General features: G+C 55.9%; 2 protein-coding genes across 5 annotated transcripts in view; one reads left to right on the top strand and one right to left on the bottom strand.

Annotated features, from left to right (window-relative positions):
• The window catches only part of LOC122381073 (potassium voltage-gated channel protein Shaw-like), a 48203-nt gene extending 31483 nt beyond the window's left edge, over positions 1-16720 (top strand). Inside the window, exons 5-8 of one of the 3 annotated variants that reach the window (XM_043364817.1) lie at positions 6380-6574; positions 7744-8638; positions 9392-9408; positions 13960-14967. In XM_043364817.1, coding sequence (XP_043220752.1) covers positions 6380-6574; positions 7744-8638; positions 9392-9396 — 1095 coding nt within the window. In that variant the 3' untranslated portion in view covers positions 9397-9408; positions 13960-14967. Of the gene's footprint in view, positions 1-6379; positions 6575-7743; positions 8639-9391; positions 9409-12060; positions 12614-13959; positions 14968-14988 lie in introns of those variants that run through there. The other 2 variants (XM_043364815.1, XM_043364816.1) reach the window with 2 other exon arrangements.
• LOC122381072 (NAC-alpha domain-containing protein 1-like) lies at positions 5-27780 on the bottom strand. 2 transcript variants are annotated; one of them, XM_043364814.1, is made up of 12 exons: positions 27667-27779; positions 27216-27392; positions 26858-26987; positions 26214-26376; positions 25746-25888; positions 25262-25449; positions 24859-24982; positions 24021-24322; positions 21178-22446; positions 20724-20805; positions 20140-20283; positions 5-117 (listed from the first exon to the last, which is right to left on the bottom strand). In XM_043364814.1, exons 1-11 carry the CDS (start codon positions 27751-27753, stop codon positions 20168-20170), a joined length of 2781 nt encoding a protein of 926 aa, XP_043220749.1. In that variant the 5' UTR covers positions 27754-27779; the 3' UTR covers positions 5-117; positions 20140-20167. The 2 variants fall into 2 exon arrangements, with proteins under 2 accessions (XP_043220749.1, XP_043220748.1); XM_043364813.1 differs by lacking the exon at positions 5-117 and having other exon boundaries at positions 19261-20283; positions 27667-27780.
• Between the last annotated feature and the right edge of the window lie 35 nt (positions 27781-27815).

Below are 27815 nucleotides of genomic sequence, written 5' to 3'. Positions count from 1 at the left end.
TGGCGGCACGCCGGTGCTAGTTGGGAGATGTGCGAGAACTTGTTGACAGAGGAACGAGAACTTTTCGTGGTATCTTACGAATGTTCTTAGTTTCAGTGCCAGCGCGCCGTACGAATTCTGTGGAGGATTTAAAAAACATTGTTACTGCTTACATAGTCTATGCTTAGCACTAAGATGTTACAGAAATGAGATGAAGTAGCCACATGTCATCTTCGTGTATCTGTAGACTATTCAGGTACTATATATCGTAAAACATCCTTAGTATTGCTAATTATGAAAAAATAATGAGAGTTATTTGGCCGGCGCAGTTCTCAGACTACAAGCACCCGCTCGGTGGAGGTCCCCGGTCCCGCCGAGGCAGGCCAACCCCTCACGGCTCTGCTCCAATTGCGCTGCTCTGCGCGCCGACCCCTCACGGGCGCCGCGAACGAGCCCGGTTTCCACGTAGATCTCGGCTATATTTCCCCAGACATTCCGGCCGGCCATGATGAGTCGCCTCACCGGCGCGCCGCCAGCGGTAAAAGATTGGTCGTCGCTGGTATTGCTTCCTCGGTGAAATCAAACGGGCCGCGGTGCCGGCCGCCTCACTTCTCGGGACATGACAGCGGGCTATTTCGGCGGCGTCAAATTTTCAGCCGGCGGCCGGCGGCGCGCCGGAGTCGGGGCTCAGCTGGGAGCGCCGTGCCGAGTGGTCCTGGCCGGTGATAAGTGGTATGCCTGTCGGCGGCGCCGCTCTTTAGCGAGTCGGCGGCCTGAGCCTGGCTCATATCTGAGCTGGAGAGCGCCGCCTCTCTGTAGTGTCTGTCAACAACGGCAGATGGAGTGGGCCACTCCGAGTCCAGCTAACTGGGCTAGCTTTACAGAGGAGCATGCATAAACAGGGTCGGTAAACAAACTGGAAGACTTAGAGTGACTTACGCAACGCTTAGTTTGGTGTTTTGTTCTCAATACTTCGGAGGAGATAGCTGGCGTGTTGGATTTATTCCGTATCGATGCCTTGTAACTTTAGCTCCGGATCGATAGGAGAGAGAGAGAGAGAGAGAGAGAGAGAGAGAGAGAGAGAGAGAGAGAGAGAGAGAGGGAGAGAGAGAGAGAGGTGGAGGAGGAGGAGGAGGAGGAGGAAAAGGCACATGCCTTCTGGAACGACAGATGTCAAGACGCAGCGAGAGACAGGGACGAAGCTCTGAAGAAGGCTACCGCTCCAGGCCACTCTAGGGAGGACGTAGAGAGGTACAAGCTGAAGAGAGCGGAAGCGGACCACATCTTCGAGGAGGAGAGACGCAGCTACGCAAGAGAAGAGATCGCGAACATGGGCCCAAACGGCGACATGTGGGGCTTCCTCAAGAGGCTAGACGGGAGGCGAGCCCCCTCCAAACCTGCAGCTACCATCAAGAGGACAGCAGCCCCAGGACGTCTCGCCCCTCAACGCCCGGCTACGACTGACCGCGAAAAAGCAAACCTCTTCGTCCAGACCTACCAGACCGTCTCTAAAATCCCAAAAGACAAAACTGAAGACCGACACATCAAGATCGAAGCCCGTAGAGCCACAAATAACTGCACCTGCGACAACCAGAGGAGTGAGCTGTGCAGCCCATTCTCGGAAGGCGAACTATCGGCAGCGCTCGCAAAACTCAAGAAAGGGCGGGCCCCAGGCGTAGACGGCATCACCAACGACATGTTGCAGCAGCTGTCCGCCACCGCCAAGCGCCACCTCCTTGCGCTATGCAACAAGTGCTGGAAGTCAGCGGAGGTCCCGGCTGCCTGGCGCAGAGCCGAAATCATCGCCATCCCGAAGAAAGGAAAAGATCCAGCAGAACCGAACTCGTACCGGCCCATCTCGCTGCTCAGCTGCACCAGCAAGCTCTTCGAGAGAATGGTCCAGAACAGGCTGCAGTACTGGCTCGAGGACCGACAACTGATAAACACCAACCAAGCGGGATTTCGGCGCCTCCACTCGACTATGGACCAGATCATCAGAGTCACTCAGTCCGTCTTCGACGCCTTCGAGAAGCCGAAGCCGGAGCGTGCGGTCCTTGCCCTGCTGGACTTCCAGAAGGCCTACGACAGGGTGTGGAGAGACGCCCTCCTCGCCAAGCTGGGCCGCCTGGGAGTGCCTGCACACGCGGTCAAGTGGCTCCGCAACTTCTTGAGCGATCGGAGAGCCAGGGTCAGGTGGGGCAACAGCACATCAGACTGGAGGGTCTTCTCAGAGGGCCTACCGCAAGGCTCGGTGCTCGCGCCCATACTATGGCTGGTGTACATCAACGATGTCGACAAAAACGCCCCAAACGACTCTACCTGGTCTCTGTTCGCCGATGACGTCGCCATCCTGGCCACGGGACCGTCCCTGGAGTCATGTGCGGCGAAGATGCAACCAGCGCTGGACACAGTCGCGTCGTGGGCCCGGGACTGGAAGGTGCAGGCGAGCGCATCCAAGTGCTGCTTCACCACCTTCACCCTCGACCCAAAGGAGTGCGGAGGCAAGGTGGTACCGACGCTGAAGTTCTCAGGAGAACCTCTGAGGTACGACCCGAACCCGACTTTCCTGGGCATCACCTTCGACGACCAGCTAACCTTCAGCAGCCACATCTCCTCCCTCAAGGACAGGATGGCGAAGCGCAGACAGTGCCTGCAAGCACTCGCGGGGAAGACCTACGGAGCGCACCGCAGGACTCTCCGAACGGCCTACATCACCTACATCAGATCGGTCTTCGAGTACGGTGCGGCGGTGTACTTCACTCACGCCTCCCCCGCTCTGCGCGCCAAGATCGAAACCGAACAAAACAGGTGTGCCCGCATAATCACCGGATGCATCCTCCCGACTAACAGAGCGGCTCTGCTGGCGGAGGCGGACCTCCCCGCCCTGACAGTACGGGCCAAGGAACTGGCAGCTACAGAAGCCAGCCGCATCGCTCGCCTGCCAGCGGAAGACCGAGCCAAGCAGCTGCTGGAACGAGACCCCCGACCTCGCCTCAAGTACCGCGCGCATGAGGCCTGGAAACGGGCCTGCGCACAAGCTGCTGAGGAGGGACGACCGGAACCAGCCCTGCCGGATGAAGACGCCCTGCTGCCCCACAAGCCATGCCTACGCAGAGTGGGCCGGTGGACTCTGAGGGAGGCGGGAGTGTCGGACTGCCCAGCGGAGCCGTTCCTGAGGGTGTCACCGGAGCCGCCGTGGTCGGCCCATCAGGGGTCAGTGACCTTCATCGTGGACCTACCAACCACCACGCGGCGGACAGACCCACCTGACAAGAGGAGAGAGGCGGCAGAGCGCGCCCTGGCCGCCCTGCCCGCGCCAGACTGCTCCATATGGAGTGACGGCTCGGCGGCCGGAGGCACGTCCAACGGAGGAGGAGGAGCGGCCATCATCCTGCATCGGGAGAACGACCGCAGGATCGAGTGCCTGGCAGCTGCAGGCACCCACTGCAGCAGCACCAGGGCGGAGCTGGTGGCAGTCCGGGAGGCACTGAAGTCCCTGGCGAGCCTGCCGGCCGACTCCCTAGACGCCATCAAGGAGATCCGCCTTTGCACCGACTCCAGGGCGTGTCTACAGACGCTCCAGCGCGGGCAGGCAGCCCAACAGGAGGAGCTACCGGCGAGCATCTGGGCCTCTCTCCATGACCTCACGTGTTCCGGGAAGCACGTCACCTTCCAGTGGGTACCGGGGCATGCTGGCATCCCTGGTAATGAGGACGCCGACAGGCTAGCCAACCGAGCCGCGGCAGAGCTAAGCCAGGCAGCGATCCCGCTGGACATGGCCGGCGCCCGAGCGGCGATACGCCACAGATCCGCCGAGTGGACCGCAGCCCGAGCCAAAGCTCATCCTCACCTACCACCCACGCCCGGACACGAGGACCTGACCAGGTGGGAGCAGGTGACACTGTCTCAACTGAGAGTGGGAAGATCAGTGCTCACAAGGAAGACTCTCCACGAGATCGGTCTTGCGACAAACCCCGACTGCCTGAACTGCGAGGAGGAGGACTCGGTTGCACACTTGCTGACCGAATGCCCAGCGTACGCCCGCATGAGGTCCCGCCTGTGGGGCGGACCTCTGCCGAGCCTGGGGCATGTGCTGGGCGGACCAGCGACTCTCATCTTCGAGTACCTGCGGCGGGTGGGCCGTGTCGACCCCCCGGTCGACGCTGCCACGGCCGTGGCCGCCCCGGCGGCCACGGCGTGACGTGTAGAAGAAGAAGAAGAAGAAGGAGGAGGAAAAGGAAAACCTTGAGGATAAAGAGCATGTAAAAATTGAGGATAAAGAGCATGTCTAGAACGTAATAGAACATGTAATAAAGAGCACGTGATAGAACAACGCTGTAAGGTATATTTTGCTATAAGTTGTGAGACAGAAACAAGAGAAGTAGCTCATAAACCGACCTCGCCCAATGCGGTGTCTGTATCCCAATGAACGGACACAGTATACGGCCACGGCAGCGAGGCAGTGTCTCGACATTAGTTGCCGTTCTGGATCCTCACTCGGCGCCGGCCGGGTCCCTGTTGGCCTATGCCATTCCACCGAACAGCCGGGGACACGGCTGGCGGGTGATACAGGCTCGTCTCTATGGTGGTCCATCCCAGGCGCGGGCCGGGCAGCCGGCAACCCTGCTGCACTGGCCGCCCATCGACCGCCCCCCCCCCCACCGACAGACCGGGGGGGGGGGGCAGTGCTGATGGGGGCGGGCGGGGTGGAGAGAGCAGTTTGATCAATGCTGCGCCCTCTCAGAGGGCACCCTGTACCTACTGCCAATAAGCGCCGATAGAAGGATTAGTGTGGATTGTGGTTTGGGAAACGAGAAAAGATGTTGAAGTATTTTAGTGAAGCTGTTCGATGGCAAATGACTTGAGTTATTTCATGTTTTCTCAAAGTTTTCAGGGCTCTCGTGTGAGTTGACGTCAGTGTCGTAAAATTACAGCCCACAGTTTGATGTTTTTCATTCTTCAAACTCGACTGTCGGGGAGGGCGAGCCTGTCCAGTCGTGGCGCGGCCACCCTCGGCAGACCGACGATCATCGAGGGGCAAAAACACCAACTGACGGCCAACTTCTCCAAATACATGTGCCGCCTCTCGGCAGTGGCACTTTGGAGACCCGAGAGGCCCTCGAGCCGACGCAAACAGCGTCGACTGCGGCCGGAGCTGTCATGCAGCGTCGGCCGAACACACCTACTGTTCGGCCGTGAAACACTACAGCTTCAGACGTGGCACCGTGTAGTTTAGACCTCCAAATACACACCCAATGATGCGAACAAGGCAAGGAGCTAGATGTGTCCGATTTGAAAGATCCAATAAGGAGAAACTTTCTTTGTCGGTTTTATTGTGTCCCGATAATAAAATGGAATGCTAGCTGCTCCACGGCGGTAACGTAAGAGCATACATTAGGCGGGTAAATAACTATCTAGCTGCACAATGCACATTATTACGTTAAACTAACGTCCACACAAAGAAACAAACGTAAAAAGCCCATAAAGTTGCAATGATATATAAATGCGATAGAAGTACAACACCTGACACGGGTTTTCTATCAAAATGTGTTATGTATTTCATTCCTTTAACGTGGAATATCCAAAAGAAGCTGAGTTGCAATAATTTTTTCACGACAAAGGCCTCGAGCACCGTTTGAAGTGTAAATACTACTCCAAAGTGTTTAAATACCTCAAACATTCAGACAGTTAGTAATGCGCCACCGGTGAAATGTGACATAACTCCCATGCTGCGGCACTTTCAAGCATCGAGCAACAGTTGCGCGTCATCACTCCTCACAGTATGCCCACATGACACGAATTTCGGCCTCATAGCTTGCCCTCGATTCCTGGCCCGGATCTTTCTGTCGGTGCCGGCCGCACGTTTCGAGCCCAACAGTCGGCCGACACGAGTCGAGTTCGAACGAAACGACCGGCAACGACCGGGGCGGCGCGGCGCCGACATCGATCTGGGCGCGACCGACACTGACGGCCCAGTGTCGGTCATTACTGCGGCCCATATGCGGCCGGCGGCCGGCGGATGACCCCGGGTCGGGTCACTGACCTTCCCGCGGGGACGCACCGCTCACCGGTCGTCGTCATCGGCAGCGGCGCTGAAACGGCCGGCCGCAGAGAGAAATAAATTATTCGCGGCGCGGCGAGATGGCAGAACGATTCCGTTACGTAACGGAGTGCTGCTGCTGCTCTCGATTGTCTCGAGTTCGAGAACTGATGTCGGGGAAAGTTACGATGACATGAATTGACAGCAAATAATCGCTAACTTTTCATATCACATCAGTCATGGAGATTCGTCTATACATGTGACGCCCATGCTAGCAACTGCTAACCAAGCCTTCACCGTGTTGCAATACCCGTCCCTTACAAACACGGTGGACTGACTAGGTCGCCCTGTCTCCCTCAGCACCGCGACACGCAGGAGACACTGGCGGTGCTCGACCGGCTCGACCTGGACACCGACAAGCCCAACGAGGAGGAGGTGGCCCGCAAATTCGGCTTCGAGGATGACTATTACAACGGCACCGTCTCCTGGTGGCAGAACACTAAGCCCAAGCTGTGGTCACTCTTCGACGAGCCCTACTCGTCGCAGGCAGCGAAGGCAAGTGGTAGATCGGGCGCCCTTCAAACCAAGTGATGATATATTTTCACGTCACGTGTTCGTAAGCCCATCTATTTTATTTAAGCTCTATTTAGCGACTGATCATTATAAAAACTACACCGTTAAGCGCTCCACTAGCTACCAATAACTTACAAACTACTGAACACTCCATAACCCAACACTTCATTGAATGATACCCAACACTTCATTGAATATTTCATCAATTCCGAGGCTCTCGCGGCCCACATCCGGCGCTCGGCTGTCGGCGCGTGGCCTCTGGCGGCTCTGTGAACGCTCTCTTTGTGCCAGCGGCCGCGGTCACCGTGCCGGAGAGAGCTGCCTCGTGGCCGGGTCGCTGCGCCGACAAAGCCGAGCTCTGAGCCGCGCTAAGCAGTCCCGCGTCCGATAGGACTGCCGGAGACGAGTGATTGTGGCCAGATTGGCCTCCAAAGCCGGCCTTAATTGCACCCAGTCAGCCACCAGCGGGCTCGTTTGAGCCGCTCGTGGCTGGCGCCGTGGCCGGATGACGGAACTAGACTGATGGCTATCGCGGGATTTGAATACAAATTCTTCTTGCTATGTCTGTCTGTAGGTCTGTGTCTGTCTGTCCGGTGTCAGCCGTTCTGTCGGTTTGTTCGTTTGTCAGTCTGTCAGTCCGTCTGTCTGTCGGTCTCCTATTCGATCTTCCTCATGTTTATACGAATGTCAATTTATCCGTGAGGCTGCGCGTGATTTTTTTAAGCGGATGATGTTACATTAATTATTACGGCACGTTTCGGAGCGAGTTTTAACCTAATTATGATATTCTGAAATGTTTTCTTCTGTCGAGATTCTTCGTTAGATAAAGGCGGCTTGTACGGCGCCTTTTCTGTCTCTTGACTAGATTTCATTGGAGAGAACGCACTCAGCTTAATTCCAACAAAGTGGCAAGAGTCCAACCAAAGGTCCAAACATTTTTATCAGACTTTTGAACCCAACATGGCCGTACTAACGAGCCACAATGCCGTAAGCAAAACAATGTCCAGTAGGTAGACGTTGCGTATCTCCCTTATAATCATGTTGTCTAACATGTTGCTGACAATCGCCTAATAGCTCGCACAAAAAACGATCGTGCTATTCCGGAAAGTGTTAAAAAAAAACACCATTGCTGATGCCGTTTCCTGTTTCAGATTGTCGGCATCATCAGCGTGTTCTTCATTTGCATCTCAATCGTGTCATTCTGTCTCAAGACGCATCCGGACATGCGCGTGCCCTGCATCAAGAACGTCACCGTACAGACGGCCTTCAACGGCACCGCCTGGACGCTGGACAAGTTCAAAACCAATCCGCACGATGCCTTCTTTTACATCGAGTGTGTCTGTAACGCGTGGTTTACGTTCGAGATCTTGGTCCGCTTCGTGGCGTCGCCCAACAAGAAGGCGTTCGTCACGTCTTCGGTCAACATCATCGACTACATCGCCACGCTCAGCTTCTACATCGACTTGATGCTGCAGAAGTTCGCCGAGGACGTGGAGAATGCCGATATTCTAGAGTTCTTTAGCATTATTCGTATAATGAGACTGTTCAAGCTCACGCGGCATTCGAGTGGGCTTAAAATTCTGATGCAGACATTTCGCGCCTCGGCCAAAGAGCTCACCCTTCTGGTATTCTTCCTGGTGCTTGGCATTGTCATTTTCGCCTCGTTAGTCTATTACGCCGAGCGGATCCAGGTGAACCCGCACAATAACTTCAACTCGATCCCGCTGGGACTCTGGTGGGCGCTGGTCACGATGACCACAGTCGGCTACGGAGACATGGTGCCCAAAACTTACGTGGGGATGTTCGTCGGCACCCTATGTGCCTTGGCAGGCGTGCTGACGATTGCTCTGCCCGTGCCTGTCATAGTCTCCAACTTCGCCATGTACTATTCGCACACGCAAGCGCGCGCCAAGCTGCCCAAGAAGCGCCGGCGAGTGATAGCCGTCGAGCAGGTGCGGCCGGTCGCCCGCAAACCGGGCGGCAACGGGCCAGGCGGCAACGGCGGCAACCGCGGCGCCGCGCAGAAGAACCGCAAGGAGAGCATGGGTGAGTGAGGGGACGGCGACAGCCGAGGGCCGCGCCAGGCACGTGAGTACCCGCGGCGGACGCCCCGTGCCGCCGCCGCCGCCCAGCCGCTGCCTCAGACCGTCAGCTAGCGGACGGTCGGCTGTTTTGATTAGAGCTAGGGCTGCCGCCACTCCGAGCACGCCATGCAAACAGGTGCGCCTAGCTAGCCGTGCGTGAGAGGCTCCGAGAGGTTGTTTGCCCAAATGAGCTGTACAGTCTGTGTGCCAGCCCCGTGCGGTCTGTTTGACTCTGTTGTTGACGTGTATGGAGTTCCAGCGGACAGCGACCTGCCGACAGTTGCAGAAACGCACACTCGTACCATCCCCAGAGTTGTCTCATTCTCAGAGCTGACGACGGCTTGCTTTTGATTGACTTGCAGGCGGACCCTAGCTTTATCACGTGCCCACTTGAGAACGATGCTTTTAGCCTATCGACTGACACGACCAGCAGAGATTCGGAGCGCATGTGGCCGCAGCTGCTGGGACAGCTGTGGGGCCGCTGGCCAGCCGCGTCCCCCGGTCGGCGCTGACCCGGCCGGCCGCCCCGGTCGGTCTCAGGAGCTGTGACGCCGGCGGCGGCGGCGAAAATCGATCACCGTACGACCCGCGCCCCGACCGGCACTGTCCCTCCCCGCCCGCCCCCGAACCCCACGGCACTGTCCCTCCCCGCCCGCCCCCAACCCCGGCGGCACAATGTTCCACAGCCAGTATTAACACTCTGTGCTCTTTCTAGGCTAACACGCCGGTCAGGTAGAGACGCCTGTTCGGGTTTTCGCACGGTGTTTGTCAGTGGACCCCTCGTGTAGCCGTAGGACGCGGAGCACCCGGCCCGTAGCGTCTATTCCGCACTTTGCTAGTCCTGTCGATGTTCTGTGAACTTCGCTCGGGGTAAGCCAGCCGGCAGGGACCTGACGGGTGGGGAGGGGACCTGGCCTGCGCCCGCTCCCCGGCAGGAGCTCGTTTCCAGCCAGGCAGCGCCTAGAACGATACCTTAGCTCCATTAGTCGGCAAATGGAGCCGAGGAAACCATTAGAGGCTCGTTTGGGGGTCCAATCAGGTTACAAGAGAGGCGGCCCCGTTTTTCGAGGTCGTCTCTGTATGCATTGAGCCCGCCAGGACAAAGTTTTGTTTATGGGAGATGCCCTGGCTGCCAAATTGACCGGGCGGGCGGATTTGTTCACTCGCAACACGCATGCCATGAAATCTATTCTGGAATCCATGGCGGCGATAGGCAAACGTTGGCCGTTTATTTTCGCACGCGCCGGCGGCGACGGTGCATTGAGCGTCTGGGCGGCAAATGGTTTCGTGCCGGTCGGTTCGGCGCTGGCCGACCCCTGGGATCGATCCTAGATGGCCCCGCGCACTGCATCGGGAAATGATGACTAGAATCAGACTAGAAGGACTGGTAGCTAGTGCCTGGAGGACCGCCGCGTGGCAAGCAGTTCGATAAGGTTGCGAAAGTTGGATCATGCGACTGAATGCGAAGTGTCGGAGTATGCATACTTGCCTGCAAACTTACTAGATCGATTACACGTAACCGTGTCTGTGTGCCTGCGAAGTAACGATAAAGCGGCGCGCGGTGTGTTCTGAGGTTCGTGTGGCGCGTAACGCGAGGACACGATTCAGCCAGCGGTGGGACTCTGCGGCACGAACGGCAATCGGGTCGGGTCGGCGCCGTGTCGTGACACAAGGTCACTAGGTGCGTGCAGCGGCCGCCGGCGGCGTCAGCGGCCCTGCCGCGGTCAGCTGCGATGGCGCCGCGGCAGTCATTAGCGGTGACGTCACCGCACGAGAGCCGCCATCGTCGCAGCGGCGCCGCCATCGCCGCCGCCGGGGCGCGGCGCCTGCCGGCGGACGATAGCGCCGCCGCCGCGAGGCCGCCGATGGACACTGCCCTCAATTAAAAGTTGGACAGCCGTGTCGTCGGGCACGCCCGCGCCGTGTCGCTGGTTTGCTGTTCGACGGTGGCCGGCCGTCTGTCTGCCGCGGCTCGGCGGTCGCTCGGACCCGGCTCGGTGGACGCTCGGGCGGCGCCATGGGCGGCCGGCAGCGGAGGAAGGCTGGCCCGCTGGCCGAGTTGGCCCGCCGCCAGCTCTCTGGACGGCGGGCCCGATCTCCGAGCGCCCGCCGCGCACGGCGGTGCCATTTTTCTCCGGCGGCTCGGCCGGCTCATCTCGTCCGGCGACGGCGCGCCCCAGAATTATTTGCAGGGATTCGAGAATGCTCATCGCCGCATTATGGACGGTTCTTTATCACGAGCGGTCCGGCCTGCGAACGGCCTGCTTGGGGCGCGCTCGGTCGAACCACGCGCCGCCGACCCAGCACCGACCGCTGTGTGGTCATGTGAGAAAACAGGCGCACTCCACTCCGCTCCTCTCTGAACGCCCTGTGAATGGTCTGAGGCACGCGAGATGAGCTGGGATCAGCACGAATTGTCCGGGGATCCAGGCACCCTCTGCGAGTAAAACTTGGACCGACGGTATTTTTGAAATGTTCGGCACATACGAAAAACGTTCTTCCATTGGGACTATTCTGTGGGAACTTCGGCGCATCAAGAGTATACCCGCAATAAGAACTTGACTCTTAGCCATCCTAGCGCAGCCTTTTAAGGGCTGTGCACAAGTGATTTAATTACCCTAATGTAAGTAATTTAGGCTAGTTGAATTTAATTGGGTATGTTTTCACTTCTTTACGGGCTTGGAATATTCCAATAACCACCTTAAAAATAATATTGAATGTTTGGCTGTCTGAATTGTGGATAGTGTACCTAATACTGACAAAACTGAAAGGAAAGGTTATCTCTGAGAAATAGACTGTAACGAAACATAGCAAGATAAATGAATTCCTTCGTATCAGAACAAATAAAGTGAATTAAAATATGCAACGACCTAAGGCACATAACCGTGTTAGGCACTCTGTACGGAATGGTGGCATTACGCAAACGACCATCAAATTAAATTTTCAAGTAATCTCAAAGATAAAGTACAATACAACTTAACAAACAATGACTTACATTCTTTACTGCCATGGCGCCACATTGCCACGAATGTAATTTACTCAGAACGGAATCTCTCTTGACCACGCGAAATGATGGAAAGGTTATCAGAATTCAGAACCATTTCAGTTAAATGCAGCACTACTCCACAAAGTACCCAAACAGAGTTACCTACTCTTATTTTGAACAATGCACAGTGCACAATTCACACCTTTTAATCAGTTGCGGTTACCCTGCTACTACGTTTGAAAGCCTTTTGTATCTGTAGAACGTTATGCATCACGTTCTGTTCGTTGTGCCATATTTTGTTTTGCCATGCATCATACATCCATTTTGTACGCACATTTTAGTAGCCTGGTATCACGTTACGTTTTCATCAGCGATGTGTTTGGTTTGTTTCGTTTCAGCGTGGACGTGCACGGGTTCGAGTGGCGCCCTGGTACCGCTGGTACCGCGCGCGCCGGCCACCGGCCCCTACCCGTACCCTCCGTCCCGGCCGGCGGTACCCGCGGTACCGGCCCTGCCCAGTAACGGCGCGGCCGTCAGCGTCGGCAGGGCGGCCGCCGAGCCGCTGTTGCTCGTCTGCCAGCAGCGCACCACACCCAACGAACACTTCACAGTGCAGACACTCAATCTGGCGCTGTAGCGCGCCGCGTCCGCCGGCACCGCGCCGCCGCTCGGCCGGCTGCAGACGGCGGTGACAGCGGCCCGAATCACCCACCACCAGACGACAGCGCGCCAGGCGACGGCCGCCAAATACACCAACTTTGGGTCTTTCAACTCGCGGTTCGCAGATCTGGGGCGCCGGGCTCTGAGCGTTTCGCTCGAACTCCCAGTGACTCAAGTGTCTGAGAGTTGGATGTTATCGGCACCGACATCCATGCCAATCTGTCAGCCCAGTCGCGCGAGTGATGACCTGTTAGCTTTTGACGTTGTCTCAGAATAAAACTCGCCTTTGTAGACAAGCGTCAGTTTGACAACACTGGCTCCTCTGTTATCATGTAGTACCTTCTCTAAACAAGCGGTCTTTTGTCGGGCATCTCCGGTGGCGCCGAGTGCTTTTCGAAGAGAGATGAGGAAGCTGCATCCGATAGATTTTCTCCCATATGCAAGCTCCACAAAAACACGTTTCTCTCGAGCAATACAGAATCGGATTTGCTCCCATCAACTGTTGTAGCAGCTTACATAGCTCGGACCTCTGTTGCCCTTACTCCGACAGCTGCATTAGTGTCCCACTAATCCCAATGCCGGACCGGGCCGGTGTCGGGGCATCCGGGTCGCCACCTCCTGTCCCACTGCGAACCGCAGGCAGTCCGTAAGTGCCGCTAACTTCTCCGCCGACCGGTGACCGTCGCCGGCGCCGGCGGGCCGCCCGAGTCACCCTCGACCCGGGGCCGCGACCGCCCACGGTCCCTCCCGCCGGCCATCGACCATGGCGCCGCACTGCCATCTGGGAGCCGACGAGCGAACTAGCCGACCGGTCGGCCGCCCCACCCCCAGCCCATTGCCCCGGGCGAGAGAGGGGAGGGGCGGGCGGGCGCACGGCTGCCGAGTACCTTACCAGACACCGCCGGCCGACGTCCGCGTGAGGGATACGCATGCCACCCGGGCGTCTGGCCGCCGCCGGCCCCTGAGGTGTGACCCGCATGGTGTGCTTCGCACAGCGCTGCCTCGCCATCTGTCTCTCCGCAGGCGCTCGGTGGGCTTTGGGTGACTTTCCGGCGGCTGTCCCGGTCACTCGGGGAGCCTGGCTGCCGGGCTCGGTGTGCGGTCCCTCTGTCGGTTTCCCTGCGCTCTATCTCTCTCCGTCTGAGTGTTGGACTGCCTGCCTGTCTCTTCGGCTGGCTCTATCGGCTCCGAGTGGCGTGTCGCCCCCCGCGCTGGCCGCCGCCGCCAATCGCCGGCTCTATGGGGATCGATGTCGTATTGTGTACGTGTTTGTGTGTGTGGGTGTGTGTTTGTTTGTGGTGGTTTCGTGTACCTACTGACCCAATGTGCGAGTGTGGTTCCCATTTTGATGCCCGATTCACTGACGGGTAGACTGAGGTCCGTACTAGACGATGTAAGAATACGTGTCTTACTGTCATTGGTTGTCAAATGTTAATTGATAGCGTTCATCCATTGTCATTATGACTGTACTTTTATGCTGACTGCAACTCCAGATTCCGCAATTAACAAAGCCTTACTGGAGCTCAGGTATATATCTGCTATGGTTGTTGTGTACGTAGATACTAACCGCGCGCTGCCCTTTGACTAGCGTTTAGTCGCTTGCTTCGTGTCGCTAACCAGTGCCGTGTTTCTTTCAGGCATCGCTTCCAATAATACTACAAACGGGACTAAGGGCTTAGCTAGCGTTGGACCGTAATCCTCCCCCACCTGTTCCCCTCCTTCCGACTCCGAGCCACCGCCCGCCCCTCCCCACCGCCAGCGACATAGGCTCAGCCACCACGCCTCAGCATCCAAGTAAAGTACCTCACCACGGCGTCAGTCCTAGTCTCTCTGCGTGTGCTCTTCTGTTCTGTTCTGCAGCCTAGAAAGCGAACGAGTTCTCAGTCTGTGAAGCTCGACGGCTATCTTGGAAGTAGTTTTTCGTTCGGAGCTTCTTTCACTCTGTTCTATCCTTTAGAAAACATCTCTTCTCTATTCTTGAAACGCTTTCGTTCTCTTCACGTGTACCTACCTTTCACAAGCGAATACAGAAAACCCTGCACTCAAAACAATGTCATCAATGTTGGGACCTTCACGCTGGCAAAGCTAACACCGGTCACTTATATCTGTTCAAAAGCTTTCAATCTCTGCCGATGTCTCCTCCGCTTCCTTCCTTCCTGCTACTGTCTTACTGTTTAGCCTCTTCTAGCCTCTGCCATCTGTCGAACACTGTGCATATAGATGTCGTCTAGGTCGCTTTCCGACACCTCACTTCTAGATAGCTCCGTGTACCATACAGCTACCACGCTTGGAACACTGGTGGCATGAGATGCAACTGTGCTCGTCCTGTGTTTCGGCCGTGGGTGCTCAGTGACTTGCATAACGTGAATTAAGGGGCACTGTAGTCAATAAGTAGTGACAAATTGTACGGTAAAACATAACTAGTGTCTTGGTGATAGTGGTAGACCTAGTCTTATCAACAGTATCCGCGACTGCATCATGAACTGAGCGCCACTCTGGGCCAGACTGTGTCCGTGTCTCTCTCTCTCTCTCTCTCTCTCTCTCTCTCTCTCTCTCTCTCTCTCTCTCTCTCTCTCTCTCTCTCTCTCTCTCTCTCTCTCTCTCTCTCTCTATCACTCTGTCCGCACGCCACGCACACGCTGCTAATGCCCGTCCGTCTATTCCAGTCGGCCTAGGCATGACCTCGATGGCCATGCGCCTAAACCCGAACGGCGTCGGCCTGGAGGCGTCTCTGGGCGCCGGCCTGCTGCCCGGCTCTCTGGGCGCGCACCTGCTGGGTCCGGCGCTCACCGTCTCCTCTCTGCCGGCCGCCCCCGCCCCGGCCTCCGCTCCCAGTCCGCCCCCCGCCCCGGCCCCGGTCCGACCCTCGGCCACCCTGAGCCCGCTGGCGGCCCCCGCCGGCGGCCGGCCCAGCACGCTCAGCGGCAGCCGCTCGGTGGGCCTGCTGAGCGCCTCCGCCGCCGCCGCCGCCGCGCCGGCCGAGCGGCCCTCCCCGACCGGCTCTCTGTCGCGCCTGCTGCCGCTGCCGCCGACCTCGTCGTCGCCGTCGCTGCCGCCAACATCGACACCGACACCGTCAGCGGCGCCGGCGGAGCGGCCGGCCAGTTCCGCCTCCCCGGTCCCGTTCCAGTGCTAGCCGCCGAGCGCGCCAACTCAGACAGTGGGCTGTCGCCGCCGCACCGACCAGTGATATACACGTTACACAGACTATGGTGATAGCAGTGTTTTAGACGCCGGCGCCGGTGTCTGCGTCTCGGGCCGATGAACCGCGTGTACTTACTTCGTAGGCCCTCTTGAGTGAATGATTTCATAAGGCATTGTTTGTAGAGTAGTAGCGATGATGCACTAGTTAGCCGTTTCGATGCACATATCTCGCCATGGTCGCCACCGAGTTGGCCCTTCACCCGACTCTGTCCTCGGTCACCGCGCTGTTATCTCTCACTGAATTACCGGCCCGCGCTCACTGCGTGGCCGACGCGCTGTTATCTCTCACTGAATTACCGGCTCGCGCTCACTGCGTGGCCGACTGTATGCATAATGAGAGCCGCCGGCGGCCCGACGTCGCCCTTTTAGCGTCTCAGATAATTCCAGCACTCGAGTTTCTTCCACGTTATCTCTCTCTCTCTCTTTCTCACCTGCACGCGCTTTTGAGTTGGGTTTAGCTGTCGATTGTTACATTTTTCGGCATGCCAGAGCAGTGGGTATACCTCTGTCGTGAGATGCCCTTTGTGCGTTGAAGAGGATAAGTCTTATTCTTGTCGTTTCACAATACGAAGGGGCCAACTGTTGTAAGATTTGAAAATAGACCTGGATGCTGTTGTGATTTACTTGTTATTCCTAGATTTTGGGTTGAGCAGGCTTTAGGGTAAGGGGAGAAGAGCGGTAACTAAAGCTTTAGTACTGTACAGGCGAAAGCGTATCCGAATACCTATTACTAGTGAGAAGATGCAGTTCGTGTTTCGTGCCGCCATTCATGCATTACAATAGGATGCAGTCACAGTGCTCCTTCTGGGTAGACTCGCACTCTAGTCGCTCTGCGTAGCGCTCTGTCGAACGCTCTCTGACCGTGTACATACCACCCGGAGCGCCTGGCCTCCTCCGCTGTAGGGCTTGTAAGGTGCACCATATCAAACTCATCTCGCTAGCCCGGCGCGCGCTCCCCGCGGATCGGTTCGGCCGAGCGCCTCCTGTCGCCGCTCGCTCCAGTCGAGCGGACTCTCGCGTCGCGCGCGGTGTCGCGGTGGGCGCAGCGGCCCTCTCCGAGCCGCCGCTGCCGCTGCCCACCCACTTGTGTCAGCGGCAACACGACAGATCATGTATTTTCCAACCCATGTCATTTATGGTTGTTTTTCGAATGTAAATATCCTTCTTTAAATACAGAAGATTACTCAATTCCTACCGGGTTGTTTGTGGGGTGAAGTCAGAAGCCTTGGTATCGGCTCATCAGCAATGACACTTCCCGGCCGGCGCGGTAGTCAACAGCAGAGCTTTGCAACAGTTTAGAATGCCCCAGCGACTAGCAAGCAACATTATACTAGACGTAACCAAAAAGAAGGTTGTCATATATGTCAAAGCCTCTCATATGAGCTTGTCGAGAAGAGAGCCGCTGTATTAGCTGAAATAGCTCAATTCGATTATAGTTTGCGACAAAAATAGCTTTCAAGGCTGAAAACTTATTATAACCGGTCCCAGTTCTGACACGGCATCGGAAATCAATATCAAGCGTATCGCATAATACATACTACAGCTTCTTGAAACCCTACGCAACCTCGTTCCATCTAGATCTATCCACCTTTCAAATCCGTAGCCGATGACATAAAAATACTTGAGCGATAGCTTCGTAAAGAATGCAAAACACTTAAAGGTAGTGTGCCACCTTTGAAAGATTTCCCATTTTATTTTTCCTAGGATAAGAAGCTTCTGTTTTTACCTAATATCGCAAAGAAAATCAAAAATGGGCCTGGAATAGTGCCTTTTTCGCCTAAAAGTTTATCGGTTTTTCGATATGTATGACAACTGTAGTGGGCGACCTGCAAACAGGCGTCGGCAACAACCGCGAATGCGGCGCACATGTGACAATAAGCAAAGGTCATTATATGTAGAGTTACGACGTACGGGAATGAGTTATCAGCTGTCTAATCAAAGACAACACAATGTCTAGCCTTAAACTGTAAGCCTGTATTGGTATTGTTTCTTTTATTTGGCTGTCGAACATTATTTATGGTTTGAAATATGATTTTATGTAAAATAATTGATATGAAAAAGCCGTCTCTTAAGTTATGACCCCAGTTCACCACACGCAAGTGGCAGAAATGACAATGATCAGCTGACGCATTTTTCTTGGCCGAAGTCAGAGCGCGCGGCCCGACGCACCACCACCGCACCACAAAGTATGAGCAGAAGCCGCGCCCAAAGCCAGGGCCCCGGTAACGTGAGGTAGCCGAGTCGGGGCAGCGTGCGCTGACCCAAGACGGGGCCGCAGCTTTGGGCGCGGTCTACCGCATCCCCGCGGGCAGCCCCGGGCTATCACATGACACCGGGAGGACGCGCGGCCCCGGCTTGGGTCAGCGCACGCTGCCCCGACTCGGCTACCTCACGTTACCGGGGCCCTGGCTTTGGGCGCGGTCTACCGCACCACCTAACAGGCGTGTTCGAGACCGCAGGAGATGATGATGAACGGGTTTATCGAAACTTGATTGGATGAGCATATCGGTAATAGCGATTTCAGTGTGTGCATTTATTGTTCATAGTGGTGTGAAATGTGGTTGGGGTACGACCGACAACCCGTCGGGGCGAATTTCGCACTGGGGTACTCAAAATTTGAAGAATTTAAGACGTTTCCATGAGTTTTGAAGGTATGGATAAGTTCTAAAAATCCGGTTCTCCTTATCTGGGCCATTAACTCCATACGGTCCAGGAAAGCTGGCACACTACCTTTAATGGCAAGCATCCATGAAAGCCAAGACAGCAATAAAAGAAGCTGCTGGACGCCAATTTCACATTAAAACTGGAGCAAACATCATAGCTGATTTGCTTTTTGGAAACTGATCGTCCTTAGCGGCAGCCGCCAGCCGCGTCGTGCGGGTTAGTCTATCCACAGGCGGCATGCTGCGCCGCACGACAGGCGGGCGTTGCGGTACAGCCTACCTACACAGGCAGCGGCCGCTCGCCGACTACAGACGTCCGGAAATATCAGCAGGAACCGAGTAAAAGGCTGCTCCGTAGCGCTCGGCAATGTGGTCGTGCTGCGCGGTACGCACTCCGCAAGAACGGATGGCCAAACTGCCGAGAACGACTGATGACGTTTGACTAACCTAGGCTGAACCGACTGTTTGCGTACTCGATGTACGAAAGCTGACCGTGCTAGGACGGTTTCATCAAATGATTTCACCTGCTGCAGCCTAGCCTTGCGGCCTTATGTTGCACCAGAATTTCCAATATCTCACTCCAGGCGACGATAGTTCTTTATGAACTCCGCTCGTCCTTCAACTCATCCAATACCTCGATATTCCCATTCAGCGGGATGTTCGAGTCATGATCGCACTATATCCCCGGTCATGTTTATCAAAAAGCTGGGGATCGGATGATAGGGATTTTTGGAGTCAAAGACCACCAGCTGAAAACCTTGCTAGCTGGCATAGAAAATAAAGGATTTGAAGAACTCATAATGGCACCCGGAATAATATCTATTGTAATTGCATCTGACACAAATTCTGCAATACTTGCAGTCTTGAACGTCCCACAAAATACTTCATACAAAATGACAAGTGTTGAAACCGATTGTAGCAGCTAGTTATAGGAGCTTTCACCGAAAAGAACATAACCATCATAAACATATGTCGTAAAAAAGACCGATAGCATGTGGAATTTCAAGTGCAAGAGCACTTCCGAACTAGCGACGCAGGTCATCAAAACCCTGGCTGCGCAAAACGAAATAGTAAACTAGCATTTAGTTATATTTCACGAGACCAGCAATGCACCACACCATCCCTAAACACCGATATCACATCGCTCGGGGCGGCGCAGCGAGGAATGCGGCGACCGGGCGCGGCACTTTAAAACGGAACGGAACCAATCGCCGCCGGCCGAGTCGCCGTACACCGTAAAACATCGCCCTCCCCTGCCACCCGATAGTGGCCACCGACTTAAAGCAAACACATTCGAGCGCGAGAAATGCCCAGGCCCAGCAGCGACCGATTTCATAGCCGAAGTAAGTGTCTCCATAGCTTGACGGGCAAAATAACGTAACTGTTTCCTAGATCCTACCATTCTAGTGTGAGCTGCTTATATTGGGGCGCGATACACGTAAGCATTATCTTGTTAGCGCGTTCGGCTACGCGTTTCTGTTCCTCCCTCTCAGGGAGGCTTGCGTTCTCCGTCAAGCATTCACGATTTGTGTTAACGCCACTCGAAGAGCGATAAGTTATTAACGTGGCATTTTCAGCGTCGTAGCAGCGTCACGCACCCTTCTCAATATTGTCCACCAGATCACTCTCTGAACACTCGCGCACACTCTGGACTGATGCGTCGTTAAATAACCAAGACAACAAACAAACCTCTGAGACAAAGCAGCCGTCCCTCTCGCACGGCCCACCGCTGAGTTTTCGGGAAAACCTCTGAATTTTCCCAGCGTAAGCAGGACCGGCAGTTCAACGGAGCCAGATCTGGCGTGATTCCAGGCTAGTGATCTGGCATAGAACTGAAGGGGAAGCAGAGGCTAGCTCCATAGCCGCGGATGACTACATATACACAGTGCAGCACCGATTCAACTCCAGTTCATCGGAAGGCAACGCGCAGAGTCGCGTTCGAACACTCACGTTGGAGGTGCGCCGGTGTCAGCGCCGCCTATATGTCGATGAGGACGTCGGTGGGCGGCTCGACCCGGCCGGAGCTGGGGGCGGCGGCCGGGACGGTGTCTGAGACACTGTCGTCCAGCTCGACCAGCGAAAGCTCCACACCTCCTGTCGAGAGGGAGGGCATCGGACCTCAGCTGACGGACGCTGATCAGTAGACGCAGGTGAGGTGCTATTCAACGTGAGATAAATTATAGGTTGCCTAATTGTTCACTGCTCAAAGAGAGCAAGCAAAAGCAGCAACGCATACACTGCTTGCATGGAACGATAAGTAGCTCGACGAACTAACGATTAACCAACGAACCTCACCTGACAATTATTACAGATCATGCAAGTGACTTCTTTGAGAAACCAGAACAAAAGACTGAATAAGACAATACTGAATAAGACATGCGTCTAATAGCGCTATCATCCTATTCACAAGAAAACGAAAACGCGCTGAGTTCCCTGAAGCAAATAACTGAGACATTTGCCACACATACACTCACAAAACAAGCTTGGCTCCAAAACGAGTAGTTATTTGGCACAACATGGCAGTGACATCTTACCTAGACTTTCTCGGTGTGAGAAATTCAGGGACTGATTGAAATCCCCAGGACCAAAGACACTCAGAGCCAGAGCTTCCGCCATCTGAAAAAGGACACACGAAATTCGTTAATAAATCACACGCGACTGAGCAGAAACCATCAATTCTTTAACCAGGCAAAAAGTTTGGAAAAGGCACAACGAATCTTAAAAAAAAAAACATTGGCTGCAACATCAAACACCTGAAACCTGCAATACTCAATGTTTTTGCTCTAAGCATTTTGAAGGACACCAACAACAGCATCGGTAAACAAGACCACGTGCTACACTGAAACGCGTCTACAAAACCTAATCAGCGATCACCGTGGGGCAACACAAACGACCCAGCTGCACAAACAGTCACCCGGTGTCGGGGTATGAACTGCTCCAGTTACCAGACACCATCCCGCCCCAGCCTCTGTTCCTCCCCCCTCTCACCTCATCGTCCAGGTGGCTGAAGTCGGTCTCACTGGTCACTGCCGGCCCCTCCGCCCCAGCCGCCTGCGGACTCCGCCCGAGCACCGGCTCAGGCTGCGGACTCCGCCCGAGCACCGGCTCAGGCTGCGAACTCCGCCCGAGCACCGGCTCGGCCTGCGAACTCCGCCCGGCCGGCGACCCCACGGCGGCCGGTGGGCTGGCTGAGACACCGGCCGCGGCCGCCGGGGAGAGTCCCGTCTTCGTTCTAGGAGTCCGGGCTCCGAATTCAAAACCCTTCTCAGGAGTTCTGACGCCCACTCCATTCTCCTCAGCAGTTCTGACGTTGACTCCAGTCCCCAGCTCAGCAGCCCAGACCCCATTCGGAGACAGCGGCGGGTGGGTGGTGCCCGGCCCTGACCGGGTCCGTCGCCGCGAGGTCCCCGCTGTCTGTGACAGCTCCGCCGCCACTGGTGAGCCGGGGCCGGGGAGGAGGCGCGTGCCGTCCTGCCACGCCACCCGCGGCAGAGCCGCGCCCTGCGGAGAACTGGGGCCGGACCGGCTCAGCCTGCCGTCCAGCCGGGAGCGCTGGCCGTGAGCGGACAGCCACGCGCCTCCGCCGGCTGCGGACACCTCCAGCGGCGCCGGAGAGAACACCGAGTCACCGCCAGCTACCGGCGACTGGGTCAGCGAGCGGAGGAAGGCGGATGTCTGCTCCCGGAGCCGCATCACTTGTGGTGAGGGTGAGTGCACCACTGACGCCGCTGTGGTGCCGCCCGCACCACTAGCTCCAGCACCAGCGGCGGAGGCACCACTTGTCACAGGTGTGACCGGAGTCAGTCCCGGGGAGTCGGCGGCGCCGTGAGCGGTCGGTGACCGCGCCCGTGAGCCGTCCCCGCCGGGTCGGGCCGTCTCCAGCACAGAGTCCAGAGACGACACTGAGCCGGCCACTGACGAGCGCGCCGCGCTGCCCGCTTCGCCACGCAGCGGAGAGAACAGCGACGAGCACGAGCTGAGTCCGGTGGCGGAGCGGCCGGCGCGGCCCGGAGTCGGCGTGAGGCGTGTCTCAGTGTCGCCCCAGGCCGGCTCCGGTGGCGGCCGGGACAGGTCTCCGACGGCCGCCGGAGAGGGCCGGTCCTCCGTGGGCCCCGGAGACGGGCCGGTGAGCTGGACCGCGGGCGCTGCGGCCACGGGGGAGGCCCAGGGCGAGCCGCCGCCGGCCGTCACCGAGGTCAGACTGGAGAGACGGCTGCTGCAGGAGGGGTCTGCGTCCGCGCCCTGCTCCAGGTCCAGCTGCGGGGGACGGGGAAGATCAGCTCAGTACAGCTGGTAGGCAAGCTGAGCAGCGTGCGAGGGGAAATTCCGCAGACATCGAATGGAGCATAGACAACGAGTAGTCAGTCGTCAATTAGCACTGAGCAGACTAGCCCGAGGACAGCAAACGCTAAACACATTCAACGGTTCTCGACCTAACATTACTTTATAATTACCATAGTGCCAGTTCACGATACTGTTTCCTTGCCCCTAGACAAAGAGCGAAAGCACAGTGAAAGCAGCACATACTGACTGGTGTCCATTCAGGAGCACATAACACAAAACTGCGGCATTGCAGCCGTCCAGCTGCATCACGAGCCCAGGGCCTCCTCTAAGGAATTTTCACTGGGGGGGGGGGGGGCAGAGGCTCAGAAGCCAAACCTAGGGTACCCCCAAATCCGGTTTTCTCATCGGATTTAGGCCACTTATCTTTCGTCACACCCCTGATGCCATGATTTTTATTTTTATTTTGAAAAAAAATAAAGAAATAGTAGGCCGCCTGACCAATATACCCTGGCCTGACCTACCGGTGGATCTAGACCGGCACGGGCAGGGTGACATTTGGGGTAAATATCCCCCGCGCAGCGTCCGAAATCGACGAAAATTTCCGGCTTTCCGAAAATGAAACAAAATGCCTTTATTAAAAAGTATTAAACGGCACAGCAGTGCGTAAGGAATCTAACTGACCGCAGAAAGTGTGAGGGCTTAGGTATCGATTTCCCAAACGCTGCAAAACAGCTACCTGCCTGAAAACAGCTCACCATCCTAAAAAGCTACTTGCCTGAAAATGACTCAAGAAACAGGCCACAGGTCAATGAGAATGAGGGTCAGGGAACAGGGTAATAACATTTTCAGTAAATGTGTAGAATTGAAGTGATCACGAGAATACCTACTAAAACTTTTGCCAGCTGGGCCACTTTTTACGCGAGTTGTTCGCAAAAAAAACCTAGGGGTGGGGTATATCATACCCCTCAATAAGTGAGAGGGCTTATCGCTGCTAGTCCCAAACACTGGGGAAAAAACGTTTTTATCGTGCTATTAAGCTCAGCCGCACTCTTATTTGACCGTAGAAAAATTTCTCTTCAAGAATAAACCCGTCTCCCGAAAAAACAATACTTCTCCGTGTTAAACCGTAAGCGCTTGACTGATTGAGACTATAGAGGGCGACCGTTCGGCCTGTTTCCTTCTCAAAGTGATGCCCCGTTCGGGCTTCAGTCGGCGTTCGATTGTAAAATCTGCCATGTCTGACCTCATTCCGCGGCTCATCCTAGGCGGATCTGTAAAAAAAACCTGTAGATAAGAAACCAACGATATAAGGAAACTAAAATTAGTAACGTGGTGATCCTGGAGATAGTCTGGATTGTTTGTTTGGTAAGCTTATAGTGAAATTTCCTCGTTTTTCTACGTGATTTGCTTAACTGCGTGGCCCCCCAGTGACGCGATTTCAGCTCCACTGGGGGGGCCAGCGGCATCACTGGGGGGGCCGCGACCCCCCCAGTTAGCATGTTAAAGGAGGCCCTGCCCGAGCCGCCGTTCAGTCCCGGCGCACATACCTTGAGGCCCCCTGTGGCCGGCGAGCGGTACATGTGTTTGAGCGGGTGGTCGGCAGGCGGCGGCACCGGCGCGCCGCTCAGGCTCCAGTTGGGTGTGCGCGGCGCCAGCAGCGGCGGCGGCGACGGCGTGGTGGTGCGGCCGCGCGCGCGCGCCGGCGGCGGCGGCGGCTCGGCAGCCTGCAGCCGCTCCACCCGGCGGCTGGTCGACTCGGTCTCCGTCTCCAGCCGGGCCAGCAGCTGGCTGGCGTCAGCCGAGAGCTGGGTGGCCTCGCGGACCAGCGGCGGCAGGGTGCCGTGCAGACCTGGGCGAATAGGGACAGAACACAGTGACAGACCTGGGCGAACAGGGACAGAACACAGTGACAGACTTGAGCGGACAGGCAGAACACAAAGACAGACATGGGCGGACAGGGACAGAACACAGTGACAGACCTGGGCGAACAGGGACAGAACACAGTGACAGACTTGAGCGGACAGGCAGAACACAAAGACAGACATGGGCGGACAGGGACAGAACACAGTGACAGACCTGGGCGAATAGCGACAGAACACAGTGACAGACCTGGGCGGACAGACAGAGCACATCGACAGACCTGGGCGGACAGGGGCAGAACACAAAGACAGACCTGGGCGGCCTCGCAGACTAGCGGCGGTTACGTGACGTGCAGACCTGAGTGGGCAAGGCATGACGATTATTTGTACTTAAGAGCGCCCTAAAGATAAATTTACATGGAGCCCTGCCCATTTCGACCGGACATACACGAAACACGCAGTCAGAGCTGAGAGAAATGCCCACTAAATCGCTAACACAGGAAACCCACCTCAGACGCAGGCCTACCTTTGAGGTCGTCGATGGCGCAGAGTGACAAGGACTGGCGCAGGTGTTCCACCTTGGCCACGAACGTGTCGAAGAAGGCGAGCAGGTCCAGCTTCCCGTCCACCAGCATGTCAGAGCCACCGCTCTGGGGGCGAAACACGAGGTTACAGATAAATATATACCGACTCTCAGCTGGCGATTACTTTTACAAAACAAAAGTAAGGCTAACTGCATATGAGCAAAAAACAAGAATGCAATTCGGATGAAATCAAACCAACTGAACAAGATAGGATGGCGTCAGCATCATGCATTTCTCTTAAAATGGCGTAGATACTCTACACACTGAAAAGAAGGACTACACAAGGACGCCCCATCCACCACTGTGCGCCGCCCGCTCCCTGGGCCGCTGGTGGTTACCGCTCACCTGTGCGCCCTGGTCCGCCTGCTCGCGGGTGACCAGGTCGCCAGCGTCCACCGCCGACTTCTCGACGGCCCCGGACGCGATCGAGTCCACCACCCGCCAGCTGTACTCTGTCTCTGTGGCGAACTGGTGGAGCCGGTCCCGGGGCGCCACCAGGGCGGCCAGCCGCTGCCGCGACGCCGCGTACACCGCTGCAAAGTGAAGTGGGACGGGGTGAGATGGAACCGAGGGAGCCAACGAGCATCAATGCATTCAGGGTACTGCTAGAAGTAGAATGCAAGTTCATGAAGTTCTCAATGACAGTGACTTAGTTTTACTGATTCTCAATCATAACCTTTCAACCAACATCAGAGCTCAGTCGCCCCAATCCATATTCTGGCATCAATACTTTTCAGTCCGACCTTCCAGCTGGCCACTGTCGGCGGTCTCACTCAGACACAGCACCCCCCCCCCACACACACACCCTCCCCCTCGCTGTCTGACGTACCTGGCACCACCTGCTCGGCGTTCTCCTGCAGCAGGCGGTGTGTGAGCTCTGGCGGCAGCTCAGACACCGCCACCAGCCGTCCCAGCTCCACCGTCAGAGAACTGACGTTCTGACGCAGCCGGCGGTACTGCGTCGAAAACGAGCTGACGGCGAGACGGACCAGTCAGAGGGATGCGATGCATGTGCAACTATCAAGTGTCACCTATAACTCACCTACGATGAATGCACAACTGACAAGTGTCATCTATAACTCACCTACGATCGATGCAAAACTAACAAAGAGTCATCTACTCCCCTTCGATGCTCGCCCACAGTCAGAGGTCAATCAGTGCATCTCGTCAGTCTGCAGATTCGCTGACAAAAGAAGCATAACGATGTAATATATCTACAATTAATGGCCACATCGAATGAGTAATGACGTAACTGTAAGTGACCCGAACTACTCCTCCCAGGTACTCGATGACTCACTCGGCGAAGCGCTGGTGCTCGGTGTGCACAGTCAGCTTCTTCTTCTGTGTCTGCACGAAGCGGTCCTTCGCGATGGCGCAGGCGGTGCGCAGTGTGCCGCACTGAATCTCCGGGTCTCCCTTTGTCAGGATCTGCTCACGCTCACCAGCCGGCGCCTCGGCATCTGCAGGGGAACGGGGCAGGACAGGAAGAAGCTTCAGAAGCATACGGAAATGGCCTATCAGAAAGCAGCTGAGTACAGCAAAACGATAGCAATGGAAGAAATAGTGTGGAACATAGCAATCATTGTATCCGAGCTGAGGCGAAAAGTTGTTTCATAGGCAGCTTTACTAACAGAAAAACCACCGGCTGCCAGTATTTTCATTTGTTCAAGTCTCCCACAAGTTAACCAACCACGCCCATGTAAATACATCGATTAGGGTCGATGATATTACTTTTCACATCAGCCGCTTTTCCCGTGTGTAGCAACATCGGAGGGGTAAGGGTTCCATCAGGCAGAACATAACCCCAGCCGGCGATTTTCCTGTTGGTTAAACTGGCCTCTCGTAAACGTATTTAGCGTTGTTTAATATATCAGCGACCCATACGACGTAGCATTGATGAAATGTAGCCGGCTATGACAATGAAATGCGAGCCAGTCTTACCCAGTTTCTGCAGTGACTTGAGCATGACGAACTGTGTGAGGCTGAGGAGCAGGTCCTTGAAGCGGCGGCCGCCGGGCGAGAGGAACAGCGCCGGGTTGATCTGCGGCAGCGCGCTGCCATCGGGGTCCGTCTGCCGGGAGGTGGGAGGTCACACGGGCCACCACAGTCCACGGCTGCTTGACGAGATGAATAAATACAGCAAATATTTCACCATAGCTCGTAATGTCATTCCAAAGCATGAGCCAGCAGTTGCAGTCTGGCGATCTCGTCATCATCTCAACAGTGTATCGCCTCCACCTCGTAGGTACGACCCCACCACTAACCCCTCTCTGCCTTTACTACTGGCCGCCCGTCCCACCTGTCGGAGCTCTCTGAGCCAGCCGACCACGGCCTGCCGGAACACGGAGCTCTGCTTCTTGTCGAGCACAGGCCAGCAGTGTCGGAACGCCAGCCGACACCGCTCCTCGTCCAGCGACCGCAGCAGGAAGTGCACCACCGACTGGAACGCCCGCTCGTTGGCGTGCTCAAACGTCTCCTGAAGAAAGGTGCTCATCGGGTCAGGTGAGGTAGGTCTCAGTGGGAAGCAGTGATGTTGCTGACCAGGCTGCTAACTAGGGCAGCAAGCCATGCTAGCTGATGGACAAATATGCAACAGACTTTTCCAGATTTGTTGATGTGTCATCTGGCTAGTAACACACTTACTGTTTAACAATTGATATAAAAAAAAAATCAAAGTAAAATGAGTTAAAATAAGTTACAAAGAAAATTTAATACAACTTCAAATATCCATGTCAACTCGAGTTACTTACATCAGACAATATTATTTTGGCAGCTGATGCCTCTTTCTCGTACCCAAGAAGGCACAAGTTTGAGTGTATTAGCTCAGCAACACTCATCTTCAGCAGCTCAGTAGGGCAAACTAGGTTTCTGGAATGAAAAAGGAGGCATCTAAAATTGA

Source organism: Amphibalanus amphitrite, unplaced genomic scaffold, assembly GCF_019059575.1.
Source record: "Amphibalanus amphitrite isolate SeventyFive unplaced genomic scaffold, NRLGWU_Aamphi_draft 000113F_arrow, whole genome shotgun sequence".
NCBI lineage: Eukaryota > Metazoa > Arthropoda > Thecostraca > Balanomorpha > Balanidae > Amphibalanus > Amphibalanus amphitrite.
This window is presented reverse-complemented; position numbering and strand designations above follow the sequence as displayed.